General features: G+C 54.6%; 1 protein-coding gene across 5 annotated transcripts in view; it reads left to right on the top strand.

The window, feature by feature from the left end:
• The window catches only part of PBX4 (PBX homeobox 4), a 40,208-nt gene extending 30,073 nt beyond the window's left edge, over window positions 1-10,135 (top strand). For 2 of the 5 annotated variants that reach the window (XM_084760125.1, XM_084760124.1), the window contains exons 3-8: window positions 1,982-2,232; window positions 2,485-2,675; window positions 4,453-4,588; window positions 6,749-6,902; window positions 7,362-7,468; window positions 8,195-10,131. In XM_084760125.1, coding sequence (XP_084616251.1) covers window positions 1,982-2,232; window positions 2,485-2,675; window positions 4,453-4,588; window positions 6,749-6,902; window positions 7,362-7,468; window positions 8,195-8,287 — 932 coding nt within the window. In that variant the 3' untranslated portion in view covers window positions 8,288-10,131. Of the gene's footprint in view, window positions 1-1,981; window positions 2,346-2,484; window positions 2,676-4,452; window positions 4,589-6,748; window positions 6,903-7,361; window positions 7,469-8,194 lie in introns of those variants that run through there. The other 3 variants (XM_084760123.1, XM_084760127.1, XM_084760126.1) reach the window with 3 other exon arrangements.
• The last annotated feature ends 5,690 nt before the right edge of the window (window positions 10,136-15,825 follow it).

The raw sequence follows: 15,825 nt of genomic DNA, 5'->3' as shown, positions 1-15,825 counted from the left end.
CTCTTCTCTTGAGTCGGGTGGATGAGGTCAGCCTTCATGCTCTTGTACCCAGCTTTTTTGAAACTTACTTTTTTTTTTTACATTCATTTATTTGTGCAGGGTAAGTAAGTGTGTGTGTGATGTGCATTGTGGAACGTGTTTGTTATTTGTGCAGGGTGTGTGGTGTGGGTGTAAAAGAGTATGTGTATGTGCATATGTATGCAAGTGTGTGCATGCATATGTGTGCAGGCCAGCAGTTGATGTCAGATGTCTTTGATTGGGCTTCACTTATTTATTTATTTTGTTTTTGTTTTTGTTTTCGAGACTGGCTTCTCTATGTTATCTTGGCCGTCCTGGACTTGATTTGTAGACCAGGCTGGCCTCGAACTCACAGAGATCTGTCTGCCTCTGCCTCCCAAGTGCTGGGATTACAGGCAAACGCCACCACGCCTGGCTTATTTAATTTTTTGAGACAAGGTCTCACTGTAGCCTAGACTGGCCTGGGACTCACATTATAGACCAGACTGGCCCTGAAGTCATAGGGATTGGCATGCTCTGTCTCGCAAACTGGCTGGGAAGAATAGCCAGTCTTTTTTTTTTTTTTAAATAAAGATTTATTTATTAATATACATGTACACCTGCACACCAGAAGAGGACACCAGATCTCATTATGGATGGTTGTGAATCACCATGTGGTTGCTGGAAATTGAACTCAGGACCTCTGGAAGAGCAGGCAGTGCTCTTAACCTCTGAGCCATCTCTCCAGCCCCCACTCGTTTTTGTTTTTGTTTGTTTGTTTGAGACAGGGTTTCTCTGCATAGCCTTGGCTGTCCTGTACTCACTTTATAGACCAAGCTAACCTCTTGAACCCACAGCAATCCACCTGCCTCTCCCTCCCAAGTGCTAGGATTAAAGGCGTGTGCCACCACACTTGGGAGGCAGAAGCAGGCAGATCGATGTGAGTTAGAGTCCAGCCTGGTCCACAAAGCAAGTCCAGGACAGTCAAGACTGTTACACAGAGAAAAACCCTGTCTCGGAAAAAAACAAAACTATTTACTGTGGGTTGTTTTTAGATTTTATTTTGTATGTATTAGTATTTGTGTGGGTGTATGTCTGCACCATGTGTGTGCAGTGTAGGATTTACAGCACAAACTGACTCACTAGCACCTAAATGAAGCATTTTTCTGTTTAAAGGAGTGCTACCCTGCATGCACGCACACATGCAGGCACGCACGCACACACACAGAAACTGATACCTGGGCACAGATGCGTGCATGCACACACACAGGGACAGGGGCATACGGGTGCATAGCACAACCCATCAATGCAATACTGTGCCCAGTCCCAGTGATGAGCTATTTGCCCTTCATATTTTTTTCACATTTATGATTTTGTAGGCAGTCAGGGAGAGGCACCATATGGATCAAAGGACAAGTTGCAGGACTTGGATGCTTCTACCTTGTGGGTCCTGGGGGTTGATTTCAAATCATTGAGCTTGGCAGCAAGCTCCTTTACTCACTGAGCCATCTTTCTGGCCTGCACTGCCTTTGCATCACAGCAGCACCACTAGGCCTCCTCCGCAGCACTTAGGACTCAGGCACTGCCCCTGAAACCCACTGGGCTGCACTGTCCTGGCGCCCTCTCCACACCAGCACTGTGCTCCTGAAGGTGACACTTGGATCAGTGTCCCAGTGGGTTACTAGGTGTCTCTGCTCCAATGTGGTAATAAAGGGGTGGGGGGGGGATGGCTTGTAGGTCATGAGCACTCCGTGCTCTTGCAGGGGACTGAGTTCAGTTCCCAGCACCTACACTGGGCAGCTTAGAACTGCCTGTGACCCCCGCTCTAGGGAATGGCACCGCCTTCTTGGGCTCACAGGACGCATGCACTCACACATGCACTACCCACACATGATGCTTTAAAAAGATGCCAGCCGTAGTGCCAGTGCCACTTGGCCCTGGCTGGTTTTCTCTGCATTCCGGTCTGCCTGTGTCTTTCGTGTAGCCGTGAGCAGCCAGTATCAGGAAGAGGACCCTCCCGACGCTCAGCTGCTGAGGCTGGACAACATGCTGATGGCTGAGGGTGTGTCCAGGCCAGAGAAGAGAGGCCGAGGAGGAGGAGGAGGAGCTGCGGCAGGCGGCACAGCAACAGCAGGTGGCTGTCCAAATGACAATAGCATTGAGCACTCAGACTACAGGGCCAAGCTGTCCCAGATCCGACAGATTTACCACTCTGAGCTAGACAAGTACGAACAGGTGATCTTTCTGCACGCGACAGTTTCTCATGTGAATATGCACCGGCCCCCCCGCCAGCTGTGGACACGAGGAGCCCCTCCTCTGTGACAGAGCAGGCGCAGCCCGCTGCCATGGTCAGTCACTTTTCCATCACTCCTCAGAGCTGACCTGCCTGTGAGCTGTGGGGGTGGCAGACGTGGTCAGATGTGGAGCCTACCGCCCTGCGCCACCTGGCTGCCTCGTCACAGGCTGGCCCGTCTTTCCCCCACCCAGGCCTGTCGCGAGTTCACCACGCATGTCACCAACCTTCTCCGGGAGCAGAGTAGGGTGAGGCCTGTGTCCCCCGGGGAGATGGAGCGCATGGTGGCCATCATCCACAGCAAGTTCAGCGCCATCCAGAGGCAGCTGAAGCAGAGCACCTGTGAGGCTGTGATGACCCTGCGCTCCCGGTTCCTGGACGCCAGGTCAGGGGCTGTGAGCCACCGCCTTCCCCAAGGGTTGTCCCTTAGGGGAAGTGGGACCAGTGCTAGTTCTGACACACACACGTTGTACTGTGTTGCTCGAGTCTGACCTGGGCTTTTCAGGCACTGAGCACATGGTCTCGCTACCGCTGAGCCCAGCCCTGTCTTGGATTTAAATCCTTCCAGAGAGTCTAGCTAGGCCTCACACAGCTTCTTCAGGGGAGGCTCCAAAGTACTGAGTGCTGCTTTGTTTTAACTTGTGTATGTTAACGGCAGGTGCATGTGTGCCCTGGCACACCAGAAGACAGCCTCGGGGACTGCTCTTCACCTTCTACCTTGCTCGAGGTCTCTGTTGTTTTCCACTGTGTACGCCAGGCTTAGCTGGCCACTGGCTGCAGAGGATCCTCCTGTCTACCTCCCGTCTTGTCACAGGAGCCCTGTGACTGCAGACATGCACTGACATGTATGGCTCTTACATGGGTTCAGAGAACTCAGGCTCAGACCCTCATACTTGTTCGTTACCCACTGGGGCACCTCTCATGCCCCCAACTGCTGCTTTCAAAACTGCAAAAGATCAGGATCAGACTGACTGTGGCTCAGTCAGTCACATGCTTGCCGTGCACACAGATGGACCTCAGTTTGTATACCCAGCAGTCAGGCAAGGGCCAGCAAGATGGCTCGGGGGGTAGGGATGCGGCAGGAAGAACTTGCTGCAAAAGTCTCAAGACCCATATTTGACCCCAAGCACAACCCAAACCTACAGGAATCAGGGTCCTGATTAGTAAAGTGTCATGAGGAAGGAAAAATAACCAATAGCTAGGACCACTAGGCCGTGCATAGGTGACGGCTTACGTAGCTAGGACCACTAGGCCGTGCATAGGTGACGGCTTACGTAGCCAGGACCATGAGGCCATGCATAGGTGATGGCTTACGCCAAGCAAGTTTATGAAATAAACCATCCTCTGTACTATCTGCAGCAGGGGAGATGCCCAGGGTCAGGAGAGAGCTAAACCAGACAGTGTTGGCAAGAGTACACGGGATACCTCAGACACATCTGCTTAAGGATTGCTAGCCACAGCCCAGGGGGATGTCAGCTCCCCAGAAGCTGCAAACTTGACTCCTCTGAGGCACTGGCTTGAGCCTCAGATGGCCTTGTCAGGCCCCCTCCTAGACAAGGACTCAGGACTAGAGTTCTTGTGGCCCTTCCTCAGGGCCTCGGAGAAAGTCTTAGTAGGCTCCGCATATTGGACGGAAAGAACAAACTGCCAGAAAGGTGTCTCCTGACATGCATGCGTCCGTGTGTGCACACACTCACACACACAAATTAATTTTTTTTCACACAAATTAATTAATTCATTAATTATTTTGGTTTTTCGAGACAAGGTTTCTCTGTGTAGCCTTGGCTGGCTGTCCTGGACTCACTTTGTAGACCAGGCTGGCCTCGAACTCAGTGATTCACCTGCCTCTGCCACCCAAGTGTTGGGATAAAGGCATGCACCACCACACCTGGCTAATAATTTTTTTTAAAGCCAGGAGTTGTTTCAACCCAGGTCCTGGAAGTGTGGAACGTGCAAATAGGCAGGTCCTTGGGGTCTGTTGGCCAGACTGGTGGCCAAATCACTGAGTTCAAGATTCAGTGAGAGGGACTGCCTCAAAGAACCGAGGTGGAGTGTGGTAGATGCACACTCATGCACACATAGATGGCCAGGGGATTAGGGACGTGAGAGCTGACTAGAGTCCCAGGATAAGAAAACTGCAGACTGAGGATCTCTGTCTGCAGGCGGAAGAGGCGGAACTTCAGCAAGCAGGCCACAGAAGTGCTGAATGAATATTTCTATTCCCACTTGAGCAACCCTTACCCCAGTGAGGAGACCAAAGAAGAGCTTGCCAGGAAGGGTGGCATCACCGTGTCTCAGGTGAGCTTACCAGCCCTGGAAGAAGTTAAATTGTAAGGGGACAGACTCCTGGGGAGGTTCCTTAGTGTGTGGGGAGGACTCCTGGGGAGGTTCCTTAGTGTGTGGGGAGGACTCCTGGGGAGGTTCCTTAGTGTGTGGGGAGGACTCCTGGGGAGGTTCCTTAGTGTGTGGGGAGGACTCCTGGGGAGGTTCCTTAGTGTGTGGGGAGGACTCCTGGGGAGGTTCCTTAGTGTGTGGGGAGGACTCCTGGGGAGGTTCCTTAGTGTGTGGGGAGGACTCCTGGGGAGGTTCCTTAGTGTGTGGGGAGGACTCTTGGGGAGGTTCCTTAGTGTGTGGGGAGGACTCCTGGGGAGGTTCCTTAGTGTGTGGGGAGGACTCCTGGGGAGGTTCCTTAGTGTGTGGGGAGGACTCCTGGGGAGGTTCCTTAGTGTGTGGGGAGGACTCCTGGGGAGGTTCCTTAGTGTGTGGGGAGGACTCCTGGGGAGGTTCCTTAGTGTGTGGGGAGGACTCCTGGGGAGGTTCCTTAGTGTGTGGGGAGGACTCCTGGGGAGGTTCCTTAGTGTGTGGGGAGGACTCCTGGGGAGGTTCCTTAGTGTGTGGGGAGGACTCCTGGGGAGGTTCCTTAGTGTGTGGTGTTGGTCGTGTGTCTCCGCCTGGCCTGGCTCAGATCCCAGCTCTGTACAGTGAATTAGAGTGTTGGTGGGGACTTTAACCCTTTCGTAGAAGAGGGATATGAGAGTACTGTGGTAAGATATAGGGTGTCAAGCTTCTGCTGTGAGCTCTAGGAGATTGTGACAGGGCAGAGGCTCCTGGGCCCATGTGCTTGCTGCAGGAGCGGTGTGGGAGAGTGAGACTCTGCCTGTGTGTCTTGGCACTGTGGGCAGAGGCCAGAGTGCTAAGAGAGCATTCCTGAGCTCAGTCAGTCCGGGCAGCAGCATACAGACAGGGAGGCAGGACCGGAGCATTCAAGCAAGCGGTGTGGGCAGTGTGTCTCTGCCACAGCAGTCAATATGGACACTGGCACTCTGGCATGGCCTGTTCCTTCTTGGGTCACAATTGAAAAGGCTGAGTGTCCCCCCCCTCTTAGGCACTGTCTTTGTTCGGCCCCTTGCCCAGGCTGGTTAAGTTATGTCTCTGTGACAGAGCCCAGGGTCATGCAGGAGACCCAGGTACAGCTGCCTGCTCTTGTGGGGGCTGCTGTGATGGCCTCAGAGCATGACCAGGGCAGAGGGAAGGGCCTGCACCTCTGAATGAAGTGTAAACGTGGCAGCTTGGGCACCAGGGACAGCGTGAGGAACAGACAGGTTCACCTCACACCCCACACCCCACACCCCACACTCCTGGCCCCTGTTGCTGGTGCCAGATTCTCCACAGGCTTGCTCTGCTAGAAACTGCAGTTATTAGGGGCCTTTCCCCTGTTTTGTTCAGTTGGGTTAGGTTTCAGTTTTGAGCCAGAATCTCACTGTAGCCCAGGCTGGCCTGGAATTCACTCTGTAGCCCAGGCTGGCCTGGAATTTACAGCAGTCTTCCTGCTCCCCGAATGTAGGATGACGGGTGTGAGCCATGAAGCCCAGGGCCTTTTTTTTCCCTTTCTTTCTTTCTTTTTTTTGTAGTGGGATGGGCATTATTTTTTACATTTGTGTATTTATCTGTATGGGTGTGTGGCTAATAATCCATGCCACTTTTACTGTGTGTGTGGTGCCTGTCACTGCAGGAATGTGGGAATCAGAGGACAACTTTGTTGCTTGTTCCTCTCTTTCCACCATGTGGTTCCCAGGAATTGAACTCAGGCCATCAGACTTGGCAGCAAGCACCTTTACCCAGTAAGCCATTTGCCAGCCCACAACCTCTTATAACCAGCCCAGGACCAGCCGGGCAGTGGTGGCGCACGCCTTTAATCCCAGCACTTGGGAGGCAGAGGCAGGTGGATCGCTGTGAGTTTGAGGTCAGCCTGGTCTACAAAGCGAGTCCAGGACAGTCGAGGATACACAGAGAGACCCTGTCTCGAAAAACAAAACAAAACAAAAAAGAGTATTATAACCGGCCCAGGACCATTCATTTTGGGCAGTGAGAGAAAAGGTCCCAGCCCAGTCTTCGTATGGTTTGTCCCCATTACGGCCCAGAGCAGGACAGCCTCCTTACCTGTCCATCTGTCCACAGGTCTCCAACTGGTTCGGCAACAAAAGAATTCGGTACAAAAAGAACACGGGGAAGTTTCAGGAAGAAGCCACCATGTACACAGGGAAAACATCCACAGCCACCAAGGCCGGGGGCCCAGGGGGACAGGCCAGCTGCCAGCCCACACCCAGCTCAGGTGACTCAGCCAGGCCTCCCTAACTGTAAGCCTTCTGAGGCGTGAGGTGAGACCCAAACCTTTCAGCTGGCCCGTGCCAGCAGAGTGACAAGAGTGTCACCACACACGGAAAAGAGCAGGCGCTTTAGGGAGTCAAATCCAGTGTCTCTGCCTGTCTGTCTGTCTGTCTGTCTGTCTGTCTGTCTTTCTCCTCTTTCTCTCCTGCCCCCCACCTTAGTTTTTGAGACAGGGTCTCTCTGTGTAGCCCTGGCTGTCCTGGAACTCTCTCTGTAGACCAGGCTGGCCTTGAACTCAGAGATCCACCCGCCTCTGCTTCCTGAATGCTGGGATTAAAGGCGCGCGCCGCCATCTCTCTTGGTGAGGGACTGGACAGATGGCACCTAGAAACCTCTGTGACTTGCTAGCCCAGCTTTTGCTGGGACCCTTCTCCACCCGCCTGACCCCGCCCACTTCTCACAGGTTCCTTTGGCCCCTTCCCACTGACAAGTGGAAGTGACATGGTTCTCACCCTGCAGACACTGGCCTTCCTCCAGCCCCCACCTGGGGGAGTCTGTCTACAACCCCTGGTGAGTCAGCTGCAGCCACCCTGGGACACCTCTTCCCCCGACCCCACAGGGCCTTGGGGAAGTAGAGTAGCTCAGAGGCTGCGTCTCTTGGAAAGTGGAGGCTGGTGCCACCACCATGGCTTCCCAGAAGTTTCCTCAGAACCAGCCCTGGGGCTCAGGACAGTGTTCACAGGGATGGGCTTGGCCCGGCTCGCTTAGGCCTCCAACTCACAGATGCCTCTGCACCCCCCCACCCAGTGATGGGATTAAAGGCATGCACCACCACGCCCAGCCCACGCCCAGCACATGTGGCTCTTCTTAAAGGCCACTCTACCAGCATGGCCACTGTCTGCCACCAGGTACTTCAGCACTCACCTACCATGGCCTCATTCATAGAGCCTCTACCACACCTGCCCTGCTGGAACAGTGTGCAAGGACAGTGTTCCCTGAGCTCAGGGCACCCGCCCAGCTGTCCTCACCCAGGGCAGCACAGCCCCATGTGTGTGCCCATGCACACTGAACACAGTAGGCCTCTGCCCCTGTGAGGAAGGGCTCTTGTTGCCCATGAGCCATGGCCACTGTGGCCAGACCCTTGGTTCTTACATCCTCGAGGCATTTCATGGAGTGGGCTCAGTGCCCACCCCTTCCCCCCACCGCTCAGCTGGCGTTTCCTGGGGCTCATCTGCTAACACGCTCTAAGGGACTGGAACTGGATGGCTGCTCACTGTCTTGCCCCTGTCTTTCCAGGCCCATGGTAGCTGGCAGAGGGCCACTGCCTCACAGCCAGCCTCATCACCTGCTGGAGATGCTGGTAGCTTCAACTCAGATGTGTCTAATTAAGTGTGGGTACCCTGGGGAGTGCCGGCATGACCGGCCGACCCTATGCCCTGCTGCTCACCTCAGAGGTCCTGGCTGTGGCTCCGCCTCTTTTCTTTCTGGTCACTCACCTCCCCACCTTGGCGTGATTTTTTTTAAAACAGCAGTAGAACGGCTGACGACAGTGGATTGTTCATCTAGGGCTTGTTCCGAGCACCCCATTAAAGTTTCTGACCTGTTTGCATTCCAGTGTTTTCAGTACAGGCCTGCTAGGTGACAACCTAGATGCCATCCCCAGCTCTAAATCCCCCTGGGAAGTGTGCCATAGCCCTACCCTAACTCAGGATTGGTGTGTGTTTCTGTTTTGGTTCTTTTGATGTTTGGTTTGGGAGTTTTGAGAACTGGGGAGAAATTGAGTGTGCCATCACTGCCTCTGCCACCTGAAGTCTTGTCCCCTGTTTCCCCTCAGCAGCAACCAATAAAGCCTTCACTTCACGGCTTTCAGCTAGTCTGTCCGCTGGAGCCACCTGCCAGTCAGTGTCCCCATGGCCTAGACCCCACCCTGTCAGCCACCATCACACAGCAGCCAAGTACCCCTTTTCCTACATCCTGTACCCCATGGCAAGTGGGGGCCACCCTGTCCCTGAGACCTGGCCAGATGCAGTCTGCAACTACCTGCCATATGAGTGTGTCATGCTGCACTGTCCTGATCCTGAGGGGCTGAACAGTGCCTTTCAGCAGTTACCTGCAGTGACCGAACATGCTCATCCTCCATCGGCAGTCTACCAGTGGGGCTTCCAACACTGAAAGTCTTGAGGGTTTTCTGCATATAGAATGGATCAGAGCCTCTTTTTATTGCTGTTTTTCGAGACAGGGTTTCTGTGTAGCCTTGGCTGTCCTGAACTAACTCTGTAGACCAGGCTGGCCTCAAACTCAAAAAGATCTGTCTCTGCTTCCTGCGTGCTGGGATTACAGGCGTGTGCCACCATGCCCAGCTTAGCCAGTGTTCTTAACCACTGAGCCATCCTTCCACTTCTGAGAGCCTCACTCTTTCTTACAGCCAATTAATATACAGTTGAGGAAGGTGCCTTTTAAGACAAATCCCAGCTGAGGTGCAAAGAAGCTGAAGGCAGTGGTCACACCGCCTTTCACATCCCTGGGGTGCACAGCCACTCTAATGCTGCATGGAAAAGCTTCAGATTCTGGAAGCTTCTCTGGTGAGGTGAGGCACAGGTGCCAGAGGGTGTTGCCTGCCCAGAAGTCTGGCAAGGGCCAGCACCATCCTAGAGCTGTTGGCAGGCCTCCATCTGAGGCTCCCACAGGCCTTGTGTCCCCCACTGGGATCTCAGTTGTCTTGGCCTCTGGATGGAGAACTGAGTGGCTGATGTAGGCTTAAGAAAACCAGCTTGGCAGGCTGGAGAAACGGCTCAGAGGTTAAGAGCACTGTCTGCTCTTCCAGACGTCCTGAGTTCAATTCCCAGCACCCACACGGTGGCTCACAGCCATCTATAATGTGATCTGGTGGTGGTGCACACCTTTAATCCCAGCACTCAGGAGGCAGAGGCAGGTGGATCTCTGTGAGTTCGAGGCCGAGTTCCAGGACAGCCAGAGATGTTATACAGAGAAACCCTGTCTGGAAAAACCAAAAAAGAAAGGAAGGAAGAGCAAGCTAAGAAGACCCATGCAGCCAGGCATGGTGGCGCACGCCTTTAATTGCAGCACTTGGGAGGCAGAGGCAAGCAGATCGCTGTGAGTTGGAGGCCAGCCTGGTGTACAAAGTGAGTCTGGGACAGCCAAGGCTACACAGAGAAACCTTGTCTCAAAAAAAAATAAAAATAAAAATAAAAAAGACCCATGCAAATGAAATGTAAATTGAATATAAAAATTATTTAGAAATATCACACAGGAGGGCTTAGGGAGAAGTGAGCTGTATGACAAAAAACTGTAGTGAAAGTGATGGCCTGTATTCCTTATAAGGATCAGCCCAGCCCCCAGCCCCCCCCCCCCACCAGGGACAGGCCTTGGGGTCTCCAGGCCTCTAGCAGGGCAGGGCCTACAGAGGGCAGCCTCTGGTGGGTGGAGGCTGGACGGAAGCTGACCCGAATACCCTTTCAATTCCCTAAGCATGGTGAAGCCCCGACCCACACTCCGAGCCTCGGGTCATTGTGGGGCATAACAAGCAGGACAGGCTGAGGGGAGTGGTAAAAATGCCAGGGCTCCCCGTCCATTCTACTAGTTTTTCTTGGCACGTTACCCAAGGTCTCTGCTACAAGGGCCACTAGCGACGCTTAGTCCTGCTGTGGAACTTAGGAGGGATAGGGCTGGGTCGTAGCGAAGAGGGCCGGTTTTACCTTCAAGAATTTCCATGATGACCCAGTGTGGACGCATTCAAGCCCCCTGCTGCCTCAGAAGGGACTGTGGAAGCCATGGAGTGTGACCCAAATCAACCAAAGGCAGGAAGGGACCACGCATGGTTCAGGTTGCAGTTGTATCTTTTGCCACGAGGTGGCGCAGTCAACCTAAAAAAATCTAACTCCTGCCTTCAGAATCCACCAGCAATCCAAAGACTGGAAGGAAACCCTCTGAGCCTTAATTTCCCTGTCTATAATGTGAAGAGGTCAAAGGAACAGCCTTCCTGGAGAGGTCAGTGAGCAGAAGCCAGGAAAACGCGTCAGCACCCAGCACACGGATGGATAAGTGAGACATTCCTGTTGAGCTGAGGACTAGCAGAGGCCCAGAGTCCGAGTGGAGGGGGCCATGGAGGCGGAACTGCCTTCCGGCTGCCCTAGGGCCAGCAGCCAGCACTTCCTAGGGGAAGGAGGCTTAGGGATGGAAAGGGATGAGTTCAAAGTGGCGATGCAAGCAGACAAGGGAGAAGTGTTCGTTTGGCCTGCTCCCCCAGGGCACCCAGAAGGCCAGTATCAGGACATTTGTGCAGCCCTGCCCAGCAGCAGGTGCCAAGGCCTGCCAGCGACATTCCTCAGAGCTGGGCGCCAGGCAGCCGCTCCTGAAATGTAAGTTGGGCCTGGCCGCGTGGGCCTGGTGTTTTTCCAACAGCTTCTTCAGCCACAGCCTGACCACAACCTAGATTCCGTAGGGCTAGCCACTTCGTGTTTGTGTTCAGCCTGGCCAGACAGTAGCGGGGCCAGGCCGGGGGGCCCAGGCCTCCCAGAAGGTCTGACTGCCTGGCTCTCCTCCGCCAAGAAGCCCTGGGTATAGCTACTTAGCTGTTATTTCTTTCTCTTTGTTGTTTTTGTTTTCAGACAAGGTCTCTCTATGTAGCCCTGGCTGGTCTCGAACTCCTCACTATACTATCCGAGGGATGATGGAGGATTCTTGATTTTTCTGCCTCCACTTCTCAAGTGCTGGGGTGATAGGTACCAACATGCCAGGCTTGGCTTTCTTTTCTTCCTTTCTTTCTTCCTAAGATCTATTTATTATGTACACAGTGTTCTACCTGCATGTGTGGCTGCCCACCAGATCTCACTATAGATGGTTGTGAGCCATTGGTTGCTGGGAATTGAACTCAGGACCTTTGGAAGAGCAGATGGTGCTCTTAACCTCTGAGCCATCTCTCTAGCCCCCTCCCCCAGGCTTGAGTTAGCTTGGGATGGGGCGGTAGCCACTGCTGAAGGTGCAGTGCAGGGCTGTCAGGGGCCCTGTTCCTTCTGTCCCAGCCTCTGTCTCCCCAGCCATGACTAGGGACACCATTAGGATGCATGCGCTCACCTTTAGTCCCACACTGGTGATACTGGTAACGCAAGGCTCTCAAGTTCCAGGACAAGTTCCTGAGCCACATAGCAAAACCTGTCCCAATAGGCACCAAACAGATGGCCTGTGCTCAGGTGTTGGCAGGGCCTAACCCAGTCTAATCCAGTCTTGCTGGCTTGAATGCTGAGGTTGCTTCCGTGCACCCCTGCAGTTCCCACTGAGCGTGGTCTTGCCTCGTGCACTGCACTTGAGGCTCCTAGGGGAAAGGCTGGGCCTTGGGATAAAGTCCCAGATCCACCTTCCCCTCCACCCTCCAGCCCCAACTTGTCCCTTTGAAATCCTCAAAAACAAAAGCAAAACTAGAGTCGAGACTTTCAGTCTTCTCAGTCTGGTTTAGAAAACTCCTGTTGACCCTTGAAAGTCCATATTGAAAATCCCATCCTAGCTGGGTAGTGGTGGCGCACGCCTTTAATCTCAGCACTTGAGAGGCAGAGGCAGGTGGATCGCTGAGAGTTCGAGGCCGAGAGTTCGAGGCCAGCCTGTACTACAAAGCGACCCTAGGATAGCCAAGGACACACAGAGAAACCTTGTCTCAAAAAACAAAAAACAAACAAACAAAAAAAGCTGGGCATGATGGCACACTCTTTTAATCCTAGCACTTAGGAGGCAGAGGCAGGCAGGCAGGTCGCTGTGAGTTTGAGGCCAGCCTGGTCTACAAAGTTAGTCCAGGACAACCAAATCTATACAGAGAGACCCTGTCTCGAAAAAAACAAACCAAAACAAAAAAGCCAGAAAAAAAAAAAAAAGAAAAAAAAAAGAAAGCAAGCAAGAAAGAAAATCTCCTCCTCCAGGCCTGGCCCTCTGGCCCTTGCTGACCCAACTCTGGCCTTACAAGTTTTTGTGCCTGTTTCACCTTGACCTTCTGACTGGGGTTCATTAATCTAAGCATAGCTCTCCATGTAGCCATCTTGGGAGCAGGGTGTTCCCTATGTGTGCCTGTGTATGTCTGTGTCCCACACAGGATCCTCACAAGACAGTGGGCTAACCTAGACACTTCATGAAGCAGCCTGGGATAGCCTGGCCCCCGGGCAGGGGAGGGGGGCAGGGCGTGTCCATTCATGTCTCCAGAAACTTTGAGGCAGGAAGAGGGGGCGGGAGCTATGGCTTCACCTCTGCCTGGCTGGTCCTCAGCCCAGCGCAGCCATGCTCCAGGCCCATCTGGGGCCAGGCAGCCTTTGAGGACATAGCTGAGGTTTGGCGGTGCTGCCCGGCCAGGGCTGAGTCAGCACAGGACGGGATGCAGGCCTCTGCATCAAAAGCAGCTGGGATCTTGGAGGCCAGGGGTTCCCCTAGCCCACTCCTCCCTTGGGCTTTAAGAGGGTGGGGTGTGCCCAGTGCACCCAGCTGTGGTCAGCTGGACTCTGTAGGACATGAGAGGGTGTGAGGCAAACAATCCAGTGTCGTAGGCTGAGGTGACCATGGGGACCTCATATGCCTGCACACGCACCCCCGTGAGCTAGAGGTTACAGTGTCCTGCCTAATGGATTTGCAGGTGTCATAGGATCATGGACCCTAGTTAAGTGACCAGAAGGTACAGGGTGGGAACGGAGGGAATATCTGAGTGTAAGGGGCAGAGATAGGGCGTGGCCAGGAACGCCTGACCTTGGGCCGAATGACGGGGTTGGCGCTGATGGACACTTTGGCTCCATGGCCAGGGCAGTGGCCTGGGTGAGGCCATGTCTGTCTCCTTGTGTCTGCAATGCCGGTCCCCTCCCTGTCACCTGCCAATGCCCCCATCTGGAACCTGGGCCTGGCCTCTGTTCCCACCCCAGGGCATGTACCCCTACTAAGCTGAAGCCAGTGCCGGCAGGCCAGCTCCAGCCCTCGAGGCCAGCTCCAGCCCTCGAGGCCAGCTCCAGCCCTCGGGGTCTGAGGCTGGGGCAGACCCACCTCTGAGGCTGATGAGAGAGACAGACAGTGGGGAAGTGGTGGGTGGCTCCGCCAGGCTCACGAGGCCCCTCCAGATGAGCCAGAGATGCTCCTGCCAGGACTGAGCTGCGGGCAAGGGGGTGCTGGGCCGCGTGGAGAGAAGAGACCCCAGTGCTCCCAGAGACACGCGTCCTCAAAGCTGAATGGAGCTCCTGGGGGTCATGGGGCAGGCCAGAGGAGTCTGTCCTGAGGAACTGTGTAACCCAGGCCAGGCCAGCAAGATGGCTGAGCAGGTCAAGGCGCTGCATGCAGGAGCCTGGGGGGCTGAGTTTAGTCCCTGGAAACCACATGAAGAAAAGAAAACGCCACAAAGCTGTGCTCTGGCCTCCGACCTCACGCTGCGGCCTAAACAGGCCCGCGCATGCGCAGATGCACAGAGAGGAAGAAATCAGCCTCACAGGTTTCTCCGTCTAGAAACTGCTTCCCTCCCTCCAGGCTTTGCCCCTCTTACCTCACCTCCCCTCCAAACTCCTACACATCCTTCAAGACCCAGTTCCTAGCTGGGTGTGGTAGCTCACACCTGCTTTCCAGTGCTCAGGAGGTAGCAGACGTTCTAGGCTATCCTTGGCTGCACAGTGAATTTGAGGCTAGCCTCATCTACATGAGGCCCCATCTCTACATCCCCAGGTGACCGTGTCCACGCTAGCTGTGTGGCCCTAAGTGAGATGTTTAGCTACAAACCAGGACCCAAGCGGGACCCCACTACACCATACGTTATGCACCTTGAAGCAAGCACAGTCTCGGGGCCACATCCCAGCAGCCCTCAGTGCGTGTCTGTCCTGCTGTCCTTCCTCTTGGATGCCGATGTTTTCAGACTTGTTCTAAGCATTTTACTGGTCCAAGATTTTTCTCTACTGCACGGTGTGAGGAATTTTAAGAACCCCTGGTTCTAAAATTATAAAATCTAAAATGTCGGGGGCGGGACACCTCCTGTGCCCTGAGCTGACCTCGCGGTGGCAGGAGCTGGGTCTCTGGGGGGTCCTGGCTCGGATTCCCCTGGCCAAGGGGCGTGTCCTGGCAGCCCTGGGGGGTGGGGGTGGAGGGGGTGATGGATTTTCCAGAAGCTATGGCTGATGTTCCAAGAAGGAGGGCTGGGACTGAGCACCAGGATAGAGTGGAAGCGGAGCAGCTGCCAGCACAGGGCAGAACTCCCTCCTCCCGGAGCCTCCATTTCCTCATGTGGAGCTTGGGGTGAATGCCCTCCTGTCAGTGAGTAGCAGAGAGGGAAAGAGGGCCACAGTTTTCCAGGCCCAGCTAGAGAGGGGCTCCCACGGACCCCACCCCACACTACCAAGGGGGCCAGGGCCAGGCCAGTCGCCCCCTAAACCCCAGCTGGCTGCCCCAGCTGGCAGCTAGAGGAGCCCCAACACTTTCTCAGCGAAAGGTATTTGGCAAGAGGGCCAGACACCTCATCAGGGCCTGGACTCTACAGCAGGCTCCCCATCCCCGCTGTGGGGATGCAGCAGTGGACAGCCTCAGACTCTGCAAGGCAGCTCTGCGTGGCTCTGGGTGAGCGGGGCTCTAGGCCTGTCATGTACAGCTCAAGCAGAGCCCCTGGGTCTGGACCTTCAGGGTCCACGTCCCTCAGGGTACAGGAAGGTGTTCCTGCTGTGGGCGAAGACGGCCCCTGCCAGGAAGTGCTTGCCACACCGGGAAGCTTGTGAGCAAAGTCTGAGAATTAGTTGCAATGGAACCATCTGTGCAAAGGCCACACGGGGAGGAACTGGGGTCCGCAGAAGCGGCTCCTGTGTGTGTGGCTGCTGCTCAGCCCTCACAGCTAACCAGCTGGTCCCAGAACCTGGAAATGAAGGTGCGTGCATGTAGGCCCTAGGTGAAGAGGAGGCCCAGCCCCACTCCTTCAT

The sequence above is a fragment of the Acomys minous genome, assembly GCF_964271855.1.
Source record: "Acomys minous genome assembly, chromosome: 15".
Classification (NCBI taxonomy): Eukaryota; Metazoa; Chordata; class Mammalia; order Rodentia; family Muridae; genus Acomys; species Acomys minous.
The sequence above is the reverse complement of the archived record's forward strand: the minus strand, read 5'-3'. Positions and strand labels throughout refer to the sequence as shown.